At 41.0% G+C, this 14,474-nt stretch overlaps 1 protein-coding gene across 2 annotated transcripts in view; it reads left to right on the top strand.

Annotated features, from left to right (window-relative positions):
• EMB1187 (Protein kinase superfamily protein) overlaps positions 1 to 14,474 on the top strand; it is a 45,740-nt gene that overhangs the window by 20,359 nt on the left and 10,907 nt on the right. For both annotated transcript variants that reach the window (XR_016427843.1, XM_089988514.1), the window contains exons 5-6: positions 8,687 to 8,809; positions 8,964 to 9,055. Coding sequence is in view for 1 of the 2 variants with exons in the window: in XM_089988514.1 (XP_089844640.1) it covers positions 8,687 to 8,809; positions 8,964 to 9,055 (215 nt within the window). In the remaining variant the exon portion in view is untranslated. The remainder of the gene's footprint in view (positions 1 to 8,686; positions 8,810 to 8,963; positions 9,056 to 14,474) is intronic.

Below are 14,474 nucleotides of genomic sequence, written 5' to 3'. Positions count from 1 at the left end.
TGGGTCGCATCTCTAATCGGGGTTATTCGAATTGGGTCGCATCTCTAATCGGGGTTATAAAATATTTCTCCCAAGTGTGCGGACTTGGGAGGACTCAAATGCAACTTCGAAATCCTGCGAGGATTAAAACTTAACTTTGCAAAAGTTTTGCACTTTGAAGAGCCCTGGGTTTGCAGAAGGAAATCTTCTTTAAAAGAACTATAGCGCATAAGTGCAACTTCTAGTGTTTTGAAAACGAGTGATAACAGGATAGGCACAAGACTACATTTATGTAAGTACATAGTTACCATAAATGTGAGCATGTGCAGATTATAACATGACGACAAGCAACTCTCGACTTGCGATGCCGCACATCGAGAGAAAAACACATAAGTAACACACGAGGTGCCAAACCATACCTTGACCACTTAGATAGGCAAACACATAAGGTCATAAGTAATACTTGGGACATGAAGTCGTACCTCACTCAAAGGAAACGTGCAGGCAAAAATGGATGCAAGCAAACAAGGGCATATGTATTTCAAGAAATACGAAACCACACCTCAACTCATAAACAACTACGCAAAATAATAATCGAAGAATGAAATTGTACATCAACCCATAGGAACGTACAAGCAAGTATATATGCAAGCAATTAAGGGCATAAGTATTGCAAAAAGTGCAAAACCACCTTCAACCCATAAGCAAATACGCAAATTAATACTCGAAGAGTAAAATCGTACCTCGACTCATAAGCATGCAGACAAGAATAATACGCCACGCAAAAGCAATATAAATCTAAGTACAACTAGCATGGACATCTTAATTATTTCAACTTAATTAGATCTATTGCCCCTTGTGCGACTTTACCCTACCTCGGAATGTCGTGCAACTGCGTACGCCTACGCGTGAGGATAATACGAAGGTTGAGCCGCAGAGCACGATCGGGACCTGTTGCGTAAATATGCAAGAGTGTTAAATATTCAATTTTGCTAATATAATTAATGGTGCGACGAGGACATGGGTAGGTTTAGGCGACAGGGACGAGCCACTGCCGAAAACAGCAAGGTGGCAGAGAAAGAGCCATTGTCAAACATAGCGAGGCGGCAGGGGGCGAGCCCCTGCAGACAGCACTGAAGCGGCAGGGGTCGCACCCCTGCCGACAGCAGCGAAGTGGCAGGGGGGGACGAGAGGAAACGACGGGGTTGCAAGCGAGGCTGTCGCTCGCAGGGAACGAGAAGGGGGGCATCGATCCTCCCCTCCCGCAATGCTCTTAAAGAACTCGGGGAGGGGCGACAAAAGGGGAAACCCCGATGGGTTTCCCTTATCGGATCGAAGGCGCGGTGGGGGGCGACGCACAGGAGAAATGGTTTTTTCAAAACTTTCTCTTGTGTTGGGTTATTAAAACCCCAAAGAAAAGGGGCCCGGGTCGGGTCCGGACCCGACCCGGCCCGGGTCCAAAACAAGTTTTTTTTTTGTGAGTTTTACACTATATATATTGCTCGAAATCATACTTTTTATGAAAGAACTAAGCATATAGAGATGGACTGCCATTTCATTCGTGAAAAATATTTAAAGAAGACTATTGATCTTCCCTTTGTGACTTCAAAATATCAACTTGCTGATTTCTTCACCAAGGCACTGTGCTCACCAAGATTCAACATTTTACTTTACAAACTTTCGGTGATTTCACCATAAGTTTGAGGGAGACTGTTAGAAAATAACATATATATATGTATATACTTGAATATATATATATATATATATATATATATATATATATATATATATATATATATATACATACTCTTCGTAACACAAGAGTATGTATATGTATATAAATATATATTTAAAGTATATATGTATATCTTTGTAATCTTTATTTTTTCTGTATTTTTATTTTATTTTATTTTCTTTTTATTTCTCTTCTTTTTTGTCTTTTCCCTAAGAGTCACTAGTTGACTGTCATTGTAACGCCCCAAAATTTCAACTTGTGATTTCGAAAACACTGACGAAAAACCTTTCAAAGATTAAAGTTTTTACTTTTAAAATCGACAGCGGAAACAATTTAGAAAGGAGCACAAGTTAACAAATTCTAGGCACGTTAGTTATAAAATCATCATTATCCATAAAACTGTTACTCATGAGTAAGTGCAAAACAAAACCATAACTTATTAATAAAATTTTCAGTTGATTACAAAATGATAAGCATTCTTTCCCACAATCCAAAAATCTAAAGAGAACTCAAAACACAGAGCCAAGACGCTAGTAGAAAGAAGGAAAAATCTCGAGCCATGTTGCATCGTACCATCGGTCGCCTGTAAAGTTCTACTCGTCACCTGCCTATGAAATGGGTCAATTTCATAACAAATCAGTAGGTGCACGAATAGACAATGAAGAATAAAATAAAGTAGGACATTCATGAGATAAGTAGGTGCAACATATGAAAAGATCTACTGTCCTGAAAGAGATATTCTTCACAAGATATAAACAACATTGTAAGTAGTATGAATCTCAATCATCTACAACTATTGTAAACGAGATATTCTTTAAGTTCTGATATTAACTGGCTTGTGGGTACGTACAAACGCGAAACATAGAAACAACCGAGACCGATCTGGGGGTTTATTATGTCAAGTGTTTTTCATTAACCCGGATGGCTGACTGAGTTCACTTTTAAGGGGACGGTCAGTGACCAAGAGAGTAATTCCCCAAAGGCATTCGTGGCCCATGGATGCATCCAACTTCTGCAGAAGTACCTGGAAGTTACCACCTAGGATAATTTATGGTAATCTCAAATCCCCTCACTCTGATGACTGGGGAAGCCAAGTCTTTTGCCCGTTGGGTGGTTGTTAACAACCTGTCCATTGAAGTTTTTGTACCATCTATCCTCTCCCTTGATGAACCGTGAAGGTTGAATGGGCACGACGAGGGTTTCTTAATCGTCGTCCCATTCTAAATGCTCTGGTCTGCTAGACCCACTCGAGCATCTTGCCTGTGAAGGCGAGTTGTCACCATTTATGTGATCTCAGCATTGTGTCATATGCACGCTTCGAGGTTGTCACGACCTCATTATCCAAACATCGTAACACCAATGTGATGTACTTGCCTAAAAGTATGGTCGTACCTACCTAAAGCTACAACTATGATGAGAGGGTCAACAATTAATATGTTGCAATTCATTTAGTGTGAACTTGACATGCATTGCTCTTTTAGCATTTGGCCTATAGAGGCGAACATCATTATTTTCACTTATTTCAAGAGCGTCTCATTGCACACTTCGAGGTGCTCAACGACCTCACATACTACTTATCGTAATGTATATACCGTACATGACTCAAGGTACAACTACGATAACGGGTTATGGGTTTTCTGAAGGATAACCTCACACAGTGGTTCATATAACTTAAAAGCAGTAATATACTTGGCATGCTCAAACACTACGAAACAGGAAATCTTAAACATGTCTTGAGATCATCGTGGATCCAATCATTCTTTCCGAGTAATCGACTCAGGGTACAATTAGTTGCATTTAGCAACGCATAAATAGATCACAAACTTTATAAGCAGAATTTTGTTCTCGAGAAGTCAGCTTTGCACAAGGAAGCACCTCCTCTCGAGCTTTTAGTGCTTGTACACAATTTCGCACCTTTCCAAAAGGCGTGAAATATGGTACGCGTACCTATACACCCTACGAGGTTGGGTGGCAAAATTTGACACGACCCGCCAACCCGCTTCTTAGGCGGGTTCGGGTTTGGCTTAAACGGGTTTGTGTCGTAAACGAGTTGACCCGCCTAACTAAACGGGTCGGGTTCGTGTTATGGGTATGCCAACCCGGTTGACCCGTTTAATAAACGGGTTAGGCGGGTGGGTCAACCCGTTTACCCGACCCGCCAACCCGTTTACCCGACCCGCCCACCAACCCGCCCGCTAACACAAACCTGACCCGCCAACCCGCCTGCTAACACGAACCTGACCCGCCAACCCGTTTACCCGACCCGTTTATTAAACGGGTTAACCGTGTCGTGTCGGGTTACCCGTTTAATAAATGGGTCGGGTTAGTGTTTGCCACAGCCGACCCGTTTAATAAACGGGTCGGGTTCGTGTTGAGGTATGCTGACCTGCCAACCCTACCCGATTGCCACCCCTACCTGAGGGCGGCAACAAGCTCCAACGTGTAATAACAAACAAAGCATCTACAGTGCAATCACAACAACGAGCAAGTACAAAAACGCAGTAATAGGAATCATTGTAGAAATGAGCCTACCCATATAGAATACATCAAGCATGTAATTTAGAAGAGTAAGAACGAGGAAATACCAAACAGGCAATCACAAGTTATATTGCTCTACATGTACACATGTATGAAATATCAATTATTCTCTCTCAGAATCCTTATACTTTATTTAATTCATCCAAAATTCTCGTGCGATTTTCCTTTACCTTAGGATGTTGCGTCGCTGCGTGTGCCTACGAGTGTAGGTGATACGGGACTCGGGCCGCGGAGCACAAATGAGACCCTTTGCGTAAATATGCAGAAGTGTGAAAACTTAGAAGGTTGCAACCATACTAAAGAACAGAAAGAGACGAGGGTACAACCCCTGTTCGCTCATCAATCACTAGCGAAGGGATAGGGGCGCAACCCTTGCCCACCATTCTACTAGTTTCCCTAAGAAGGGGACAGTGGCAAAACTGCCCTGTCGACGAAGAGCCTGAGCGGCAGGGGTCGAGGCCCCTGTTATACATAATCTGACGAGTGGCAGGGGTCAAGGTCCCTGCTTACCAAAAAAATATCGAACAAAACATCAAATGGCAGGGGCTTCACCCCTGCCTGACGAACCTCGAATGGCAGGTGCTGAGGCCCATGCCTGACAGAACTAAACAAACGGCAGGGGCCAAAGCCTTTGCTTGACAACCTGGCGAACAGCGGGCCGAGGCCCCTGCCTGACAGAGCTGAACGAACGACAGGAGCCTCGGCCCTTGCCTGCCTGAGCTGAACGAACGACAGGGGCATAACAGACTTCGAATGGCAGGGGCCTCGGCCTGATTGACTTCAAATGGCAGGGGCCTCAGCCCCTGCTTGACAATATAGCGAACTACAGGGATCGAGGCCCCTGCCTAACAGTCTTCGGATGGCAGGGGTCCAGGCCTCTACTTGCCTGAACAAAGCGAACGGCAGGGGCCAAGGCCTCTGCTGATGGACATCGAATGGCAGGGGGGCTGCCCAACAGAAACAGTGAAGAAGAGGGAGGAGAGCATGGCAGGGGCCGTCGGCCTCCTGCCAGCCTCCCGACAGCGCAGAGAACAAAAGGGGAAGGCGCGACAGGGGGCCGCCAGCCTCCTGTCGGCCTTCCGGCAAAGCCAGGAAGAGGGGGAAGGTGCGGCAGGGGTCATCGGTCCCCTGCCGACCTTTTGGTAGGCATAGAGGGAGCGGGAGGGCACGACCTTCCTGCCAGCCCTCCGGTAACAGAGGAGATCGAAGGAGGGGGAAAATGGTGGCAGGGGCCACCAGCTACCTGCCGACCCCCTGACAGGTCACAGAGGAGGGGGCAAGGGCGGCAGGGGCTGCCGGACACCTGCCGACCCTCAAGCAGGCCCCAAAAGAGAAGGGGAGGGGAGGCAGGGGCCACCTGCCGGACCCCCTCCCGCACACAGAGAGAGGGAGGAAGGCATGACAGGGGGACTGCCGACCTCCCGTCGGCCCTCCGATAACCAAAAAGAGAGGGAGGGTGCGACAGGGGCCACCGGCCCCCTGCCATCCCTCCGACAAACCACAAGAGAGAGAGAGGGAGAGCGTGGCAGGGGGGGCGTTGGCCTCTTGCCGGCCCTCCGATGGACACAGAGGGAGTTAGATGAAGGAGGCAGAGAGCGAGAGAGAGAGAAATGCAGGCGTACCTGTGAGGTGGCCGGCCACAGCAGCGTCGGGGGTTGCGAGAAGGGGGCGTCGGCGCGAGGAGAGCGAGGTAGAGGAGGAGAGAGGCGCGACGCTGAGAGCCCACCCTCCCTTCCTGCGATGCTCTTAAAGAGCTCGGGGGCGATAATCGGGGAAACCCTCAAGGGGGGGAGCGGCAAGCCCCTGCGGCCCTCCTTCGTTAAAAAGAACTCCCCCCCCCCCCCCTTGCGTCGGGTGATATAACCCTAATGGGTTTCGGATCCGGATCCGACTCGGGTCCAAAATGAATATTTTTTCCGTAGTTTTTTACAGTCACTGTACAGTCTGGCTGACTGTCTATGTACAGTCAACAGTCAATATTTGACTATTGACTAAGCTGTTGGGTTGTTCCCAACGACTCTAATTAGAGCCGTTGGGAGTAGCCCAACAGCTATCTCAAGTGAGCATGTACTCTATAAATAAGGGCCATGCCCATAATGTATGTTTTACAGAGGGTTTTCCTCTCAAGTATATTGAGATTAAAGTGCTTTTTATGCACTCTTTTACATTTGTGTCGTGAAGCATTTATATGCTATTTTTGTTCTAGCATATTCGGTGAATGTATGTATTATCAAGTTATTTGAAAACTTGATTATTTGTAAGTCTCTTCACACGTACGATACCATATGATACAACATTTCATATGAGAGTGATTTTTTGTTGAATCTCTCTCTAAACATCTATTATATTATCTACAAAATAATTTTAGCTGATGTTTATGCTTCTGCTATTGCCAAATGGCAGGGCACTGATTTTGTTGTGGCTGAAACCTATGTCCATCATAAGCAGTATTCCTACACTCTACAATGGGGTTGAACAACTCATCAATATGTATCTTTTTACTTTGAAAGAAATTAATGATTGGTTGGAGAAAACTTCTTTCCAAACGTAGCTCTTAAAAAGAATTCATTGAGTTCCATCTGTCCTTTGGTCAGTTAGGTGTTTTGTGCTAGCTATCATATTGAATTCTTTTGGTAGAGATCATCATTTTGATTTTCCTGATTAAGATCCCTTGCAACTTTCCCTGAAGCACGTTCAATCTTGAGTATGGTCAAATTTGAGAAGCATTTGCTACAAGTATTAACAAGAAATGTTTCCCTGACCTAAATTTTAGCATATTTAGATCTTAAAAAAAATGACTTACCCATTACAAAAAAATTATTACAGCTGGGAACCTACACCAAAATAGGGAACTGTACAAAGCAAAAGAAAGATATCATGGCAATGAGGCATTGCTAAGAAAGATATTTACAATGGCCACTGATCTGAGGCGTGGAGACCACTCCCAGTTGACATATTTGAATACAATCCCAGTCTTCATCCAGCCATGTGATAGCTATATATGTGCATTGTCTCATTGCACGAGGGGGAATTGGAGTTAATTGGTACTTTCTACATCCTCAAAATAGTTGATTTTGATGAAGCTTAACTTGAGTTGTAAACAATGTAGAAATAACATCTTATTGATGATGAGAATTGCAATCATCATGACCCTATGTGTGTGTGGTATGTGTGATCCAATACACAAAGGAACAGAGACAAGACTAAGAAGATTGGAAAATGGCTTGTAGAAATAAGCCTTGCAACAAGAATCCTATAACAAAAGATTAGTTTAATTTTCACATAATATGCATGCCCACAAGACTAAAGAAGATTGGAGAATGGCTTTTAGAAATAAGCCTTGTAACAAAAATCATACAATAAAAGATTAGTTTAATTTTCACATAATATGTATGCCCACTATTGTAAAAGATCGGGGATTGTTATCATAACTAAACCTTTCTTGAAGTAGGGCTGTCTGATTGCATTCAGTACCCCATCACTTGGCCTTTGAACTGTGCTGAGGCTTGTTAAAGAATTTTGTGTAGCAAAAACAGAAATTTCCTGTTGTCTTGCACCATCTTGATGTAATGAGATATGCGGAAATACGAAGAGTGCTATAAGCACTTGCAATGTCCTACAATGGACAAACAAAAGAGACAATAGCCAAGTCCACAAAGGGACAACACATACACAAGCCTTGAGATAGACAAAATGTAAAAGTCTCTTTATTGAAAGAGAGAGAGAGAGAGAGAGAGAGAGAGAGAGAGAGCTCAAGCATGAAGAAAATACAAAGGGGTTCACCCCTATTTATACAAAAGAAAAGAGAGGAAGAGAGGCCACATGGCCTCAAAAGGAGATCCACAAAAGGGGGCTCCCATGGAGTCGTTGGGAGCCCCCAACAGTCATAATTGTGACCGTTGGGGGCCCCAACGACTCTATGGTGGGGCCCCTTAAGTGGCTTAAAGAAATTAAAAAATAAAAAAGGAAAAAAATAATTACAGAAAATAAAAAAGGAAAAAAAACAAGTACCCCTATCGGGTACTATGTGAAATGACCATAATACCCCTATCGGGTATTATGGTGTATTTGAAGAAATATATATATATATATATATATGTGTGTGTGTGTGTGTATTGATACATATATTTTAACACTTGACCGTAGAGAAAGGGGCATCTTATCTTAAGCAATTATTACTTGGACTTGTCTATCAATGCAAGGCTGGTGCTTAGGTATTGTGTGTAATTAGGCATGTTTTGGTCGTTACTCTCTGAGCTAGTTTAGTGACATGGATTTCTGTAGAAATTGTGGTGCACAAATCCCAATATATGCACAAGTGGCATTCATTACTTAAGTTGGGATCATCGTTGGTCCTTCGTACGTAGTGGCTTGGTTAGGTTAACTATAATATAACATGCAACAATCATTTCATTTATCTCCAATTTTTTGCAGACATGGGGAAGCCAAAACTTGCGTCTGAAATTGCAAGACAGCTACATATTTTCCATCAGATTGATATACCAGGTTCTAAAGAGCCACAATTGTGGAATGATATCTTCAAGTTCTTCAAGAGAGGTGCTTTCTTCACTAGATGAAGTTTCTTCCCTGTTTTAGCGTTGGTGTTCAACTGACAGTATGTGCATGTTTCATGAATAATTTGAGGACTTCCCTTGTGTGATGCATGTGTTTTGTCTCCTCTCCAATTCTGAATTGAGCTTTCAACTTGCAGCATCTGCTCTCGAGTTTGATGATCATGACAAACAAATGAAATATGCTACAATTTGCTTCAGTAAAGTCAGAGATGAGATTGACGAACTTAAGGTAGCTTTGTTCCTGATTAACCTTGCTTTTGCTTGCTTTTATAAATTTCAACCATTTATGCAATATTGCTACATTATTTCTAGTTCTTAATGTACTCAAATTTGATTTTCTCTTTCATTATTGCAATGAAATCAGTTCAAATATTGGTGACACTGCCTACTTCTCTCGAATAAATTCATTTCTGATAATGTTGTATTTTGCAGAATAATTTGGGTTGATATTCATTTTATTAGGCAACATTGAAGTGTGACAATCTTCAGTGTGGCAGAACTATGCAAATACCTCAGATAATGCAAAATTATCAATCACATACAGGCTAATGCACATTGGAAAAGCCAAAACAAACCTCATACCATGCATAAAGAAATCAAGATAACATATGTATGATCACATGTGATACAGGAATCGACTAAAGTGTCTGCAGTAGTGTTAGTCTCTGATTTTTTTGTGCTCATATAAACTTGGGGTGGTTGAAAACTGTCAACCCTTTAGCAGAATATGCATATATTACCATATATTAATATTATGTTACTCCAAAGCTCAATACTTGCACTAGACTAAGAAGCTTCCTCTTGGATCTTTCTTGCTCAAAACAGATCTGTGGATCTCCTATGAGTATTCATCAATAATCAATTCACCATTTATGGTTTTATCCTGATGGAGATCAAAGTTTCAGTGATGGTATGCATGTACATGCAGAGATGCCTGTGAATTCATGCATTAATATATGAAAGTCTTGTGGATATGGTTAATGTTATATTAAATAACATGTTTGAAAATATGTTTAAAGTTGGAGGGATATATGTGTATTCTTCTTGTATTCCTGAATAAGATAAAGGTTTTAACCTGAGCATGATTAAGGAGAAAAGAAAAGAGAAGATAATATAGGCGAGGGACATGGCCGAGTCAAATGAGCGATCCCAAACAACTGGTTTGGGATGCCCTTTATGCATTTATATACATCTCATTAGGCTCGTTATATAATTGTCACAATTACAGGCTGAATGCTCATAAACAATTAAAATATGTGAACTAAAATATTGAAATACTACCATGAAGCACATGGCATGGTATAATGACTAAAATACCCTGGCTACCATAATTAAAGAAAAGTACATGAAGGCCGAGGCAGCTTGCTTTATGCTACAAAAGGAAAGCTTAACACTAGTGGTCATGAGAGAAAAGGAGAGAAGGAAAAATATATGAATCCTGTTGGGAGGAAACAATACCCAATCAGGTTCTTGAACTGGCATGTTAGGGTTTGATGTGCTAAAAATGTTGGTCTGTGAAATATTCACAATACAAAGTATATCTCAAAGCATGCAAAAGGTCTGTATGTTCTACGGGAGTTATCTTTCAATGATAGAATGATACTTTAGGTTTTCTGAAATGATGATGGTTATGCTGAAAAGCAGTGTCTTTTTTTCTTTATCATGTATCACATATTGATCTATCCTTTTGAATTGGCAATTTTTGGTGGCTCCACGAATTCTGCTCTCGATTACTTTATTGTACTTCTTCCTGAAAGAATAAGATCTGCTAGAAATCAAGATCACAATAGGATTTCTTTTTTCTCATAAATCATGATATTAGTCCTTGCAAAATACTTTCAATGGAAAGAGAGTAAAAGGCATCTGCATATACCTCATTCTTTGCAAGGCGTAGGACTGCAGGATTGAGATCAAATGCCTCCTAGGTGCATATACTTCCAATTATTAGTTCCAAATAGCACTTGAGCATCAGCATTGTGCAGCATGGTTAGTTTAATAAAGGCCATATATTATTTATGAATCTGTATGTACCTCTTTTTGACTTCTGCTATCACAAAAAGGATTTATCCGTAGTATATAATGAGTAGTTTTTCTTTTTTGCAAAAGAAAAAGAAAATTTAATTTCTTTCAAATTCCTCCAACTAAAAATAAAACAACTTTTTTTTATTTGTGTTCCTATTAACTCAACCTGTTTCTATTCTAAGTCATGGTTCCCTGTGTTACTCTTGCCACCCCAAATTTTCAGATTTTGAAGGTTCAAAAGCATGTGCACTGCAAAGAGTAAACGAGGAGGTCAAAGACCATAAGAATAGACACCTGTATAAATTCGAAATTGGAAAAGGAGATGTCTAACTGCAACCAATTTTTCCTCTTTCGAGGGAGAAGTGGTGGTTTCAGTTGGGTGAGAGTGGAAAGAAACAATGTTGTAAATAGCGTATCGGAACCTAAACATAAACATGCATTAGTAAAACTTTGGATACGATACTAATAACACTTCTAACAATCATTTAACAAAAGTCACAAACATGAATGTTTGATATCAAAGTTATATATTACACAACAAAACAAAAGAAGAAGCATCTTAATCTTTCAATCATAATGAAAACGATATTCAATGATGGATCCTCTTCTTCTGATTTGTCTTCTTCTCCTCCTTCATCTCTGGGTTAGCATAATCATTGGCATCATCCACCTGAGCCTCCAATTCATCTCGAGGTTGTTGTTGTGCTTTCGACAAGGTAGATCTTCGCTTCTATGATGGCTTTGGATAGATCCGACAGTGAGAACGTCGGACCTTTGCTTCGATCTTCGCTCCAGTAGCCAAGGATGGCCTGCTCTAATACCAAATGATAACAGATCTTAGCCAAGTGCTACTACGCACCCAGAGGTTGAAGAAGGCATGAGAGAGAGAGAGAGAGAGAGAGAGAGAGAGAGAGAGAGATGCACGTTTTGGAAGGATGGAAGGATGAAAGGAACTCTCCTTTGGCAAGAGCCAAGGAGTCAATCTCTTTCTTAATGAAAGAGACAAATCCCATCAAATAACCTCAATAGAATTCAGGAATGTATTGCCTCCTTCAACGTTGCCATACATGTTTAAATAGAAATCCATACCTCCTGGCCTTTCCACCTGGGACGATCTCTAGGAGAGATTGTCTCCTCAAGCACAAAGATGATAATGCCCCTAAGGGGCCGTTGAGCTAGGTAAAAAGACCACAATGTCACTGGTGAGGCATTGAGTCAAGTAGAAGGACCTCCTTGCCCCTGATAATTCAAATAATGTCCATGCAACACTTATTGTCCCTAAAGACCATTGTATCCCTCTTAGTAAGCCATAATACCCCATACACTCACTTAGATCATTAGATCCACAAGTTCATACTGAGAGAGATATCCAAACCCACCCCCAAAAGAAAATACAAAAATAAAGGAAAATCACAAGGGTGCCCCCAAACTGCTATCAAAATCCTTGCAACAAAAAAAATGCATAATTAAATATAATAACATTGAATTTTAAATGCATACTTGGCTGCAATGAGCTACACAATTGGATTGCATTCCTTCGTCCAAAGTCCCCCTCGCTTTGTTAATACTTGGTTAACTGCAAATGAATTTGTCTTTGGAGACTATGATCTTTATTAAGTTTCTCAATGGAGTTCAGAACGCTTGTTTGTACTTTCCTATCATATACGAATGTGAGGGAAAAATTGATGGCAGGATTGAAGTAAGAGTTAACAACATGAATGTTTTGATGGAGCTGGAGAGTTCATCTCTTATCAATCACCTTCTAAACTGGCATATAATAGTTTTTTTTTATGTGCTGAATTTTTCTCTAATATGTTCTTTTGCCATGCCCATATCATCATACAAGTAGGGTATAGTTGGAGCCTCGTCGCTGTCCACTCTCCTCAATACTTTCACAAGTGGCAGTGTCATCTTCTAAAACGTATTGCACCTCTTCTAAAACTCTATGGTGAAGACTATCTCCATTATCTCAACCCCAATAGGTTTTTGCGCAATCCTCGTTGCAAACCACTCATCTGAAGCAAACATTTACTTTAATTCATTTTAATGAATGACAATGCTCTGTACAGTCAAAACATTTGTAGCAAACCTTATCAATGCAGGGTGTATCAACATGACTCCCTTGGTAAACCTCTTCATCAAGTTTAGGATGATTGAATGATTATAAATGAATTTTGTTTCTTTTTTGCACATCTCAATGCACTCAGAAATGCCCTCCATCTCACTAATATCTTCAAGCATGAGATCAATGCAATGTGCTACCCATGGACACCAAACAAAGCATTTACATTCCTCCTGCAACTTTAATCCAACAAATTTGAATTTTGCTACATTATCATTTATGAATTGGACCACATTTTCAGGCTTAACATCCTCCATTGCATCTTTAAAAATCGCAAACAGCTCCTTTGTCGTCTTTTGATTATTAAAGATATCAACGGATTTAAAAAATATAACACCTTTAGGATAAGAAACCAAAAAAATTTACCAGATTTCGTTGTCGCCTATCCGTTCACCCATCTTCCATGATGGTGCAGCTCGTAGTCTTCCAAGACTCTCTGAACTCACCACACTTTTGCAACAACTTGCTTCAAAATCCTGCCCCCTCAATGCATGATAGGAGGACATCTTGTAACCAACTCTTATACTGGCTATTACATCAACCATAGCCTGAAAATGATATGAGTTTGCAACGTTGAATAGTGTGCAAGTCTCATAAAAAAATGCCCAACTACTAGATATGTTTGCTCAATCATTTGCTTGGGGGCCATGGTAGAACGTGTATCGGGTTGGATTCTAGGTGTTGTCCTAGGTAGGAAATAGGTGCCAATCCCATGTCCTGTACTCGTAAATCCCCTATCTGCTCCCCTCCTTTTTGTACTACTACCACCAGGTCCATCACGAGATGGTGCACGTCCAGTACCACTGCTGTCTGTCCCCACCTCCATCGCCTTGCCCTTTTGTTGTCGTAAATGTAATGAAATGGTGCTCTTCCAAGAAAGTGCTAGAATCGCGCAAGTGAAATGTCTAAAATACACTTTAAGCAAAACCCACAAAAGGGTAAATATGGAAAAAGATAATAATAATAAAGGAATTTATTCATAAAATGAAATGCTTAAAAAGCATTTTTGAGAGTAATTTTACATGAGGGGTTGCACCCCTAATTATACAAGAGCAAGAGGGAGAGCTCATAAGGAGCTCTCCCTTCTAGTCGTTGGACTAGTTCCAACGACTAGAAGTTTGGTCAAGTTCCAACCGGAACTTGACCAAATTCTATTATCTAGTTCTAATCGAACTAGATAATAAAACAAAAAGGAAAAAAATAAAAGAAAACAAAAAATATTCTATACAAGAATATATAATAATAATATATAATAATAATATTATTATATATATGTATTTTACATTTTAACACTCTTTGTCAAACTTACGATACAATGAGCGAAAGTTTGTCTAAGAGGAAATGAAATCGGGGAGCCGCAAGAGGTTTGGTATTCTGACGTAACATATGGCAGATCAATGGTTCCATGCAAATTCTCCTCTCTAACATAGTAACAATCCATGTCAATGTGTTTGGTGCATTCATGGAACGTCTGGTTGCTTGCAATGTAGATTGCACTCTTGTT

This window comes from Nuphar pumila, chromosome 15 (assembly GCF_984573655.1).
Source record: "Nuphar pumila chromosome 15, dmNupPumi1.hap1.1, whole genome shotgun sequence".
NCBI classification, from domain to species: Eukaryota; Viridiplantae; Streptophyta; class Magnoliopsida; order Nymphaeales; family Nymphaeaceae; genus Nuphar; species Nuphar pumila.
Note: the sequence above shows the minus strand (reverse complement) of the source record. Positions and strands in the feature narration are given on the sequence as shown.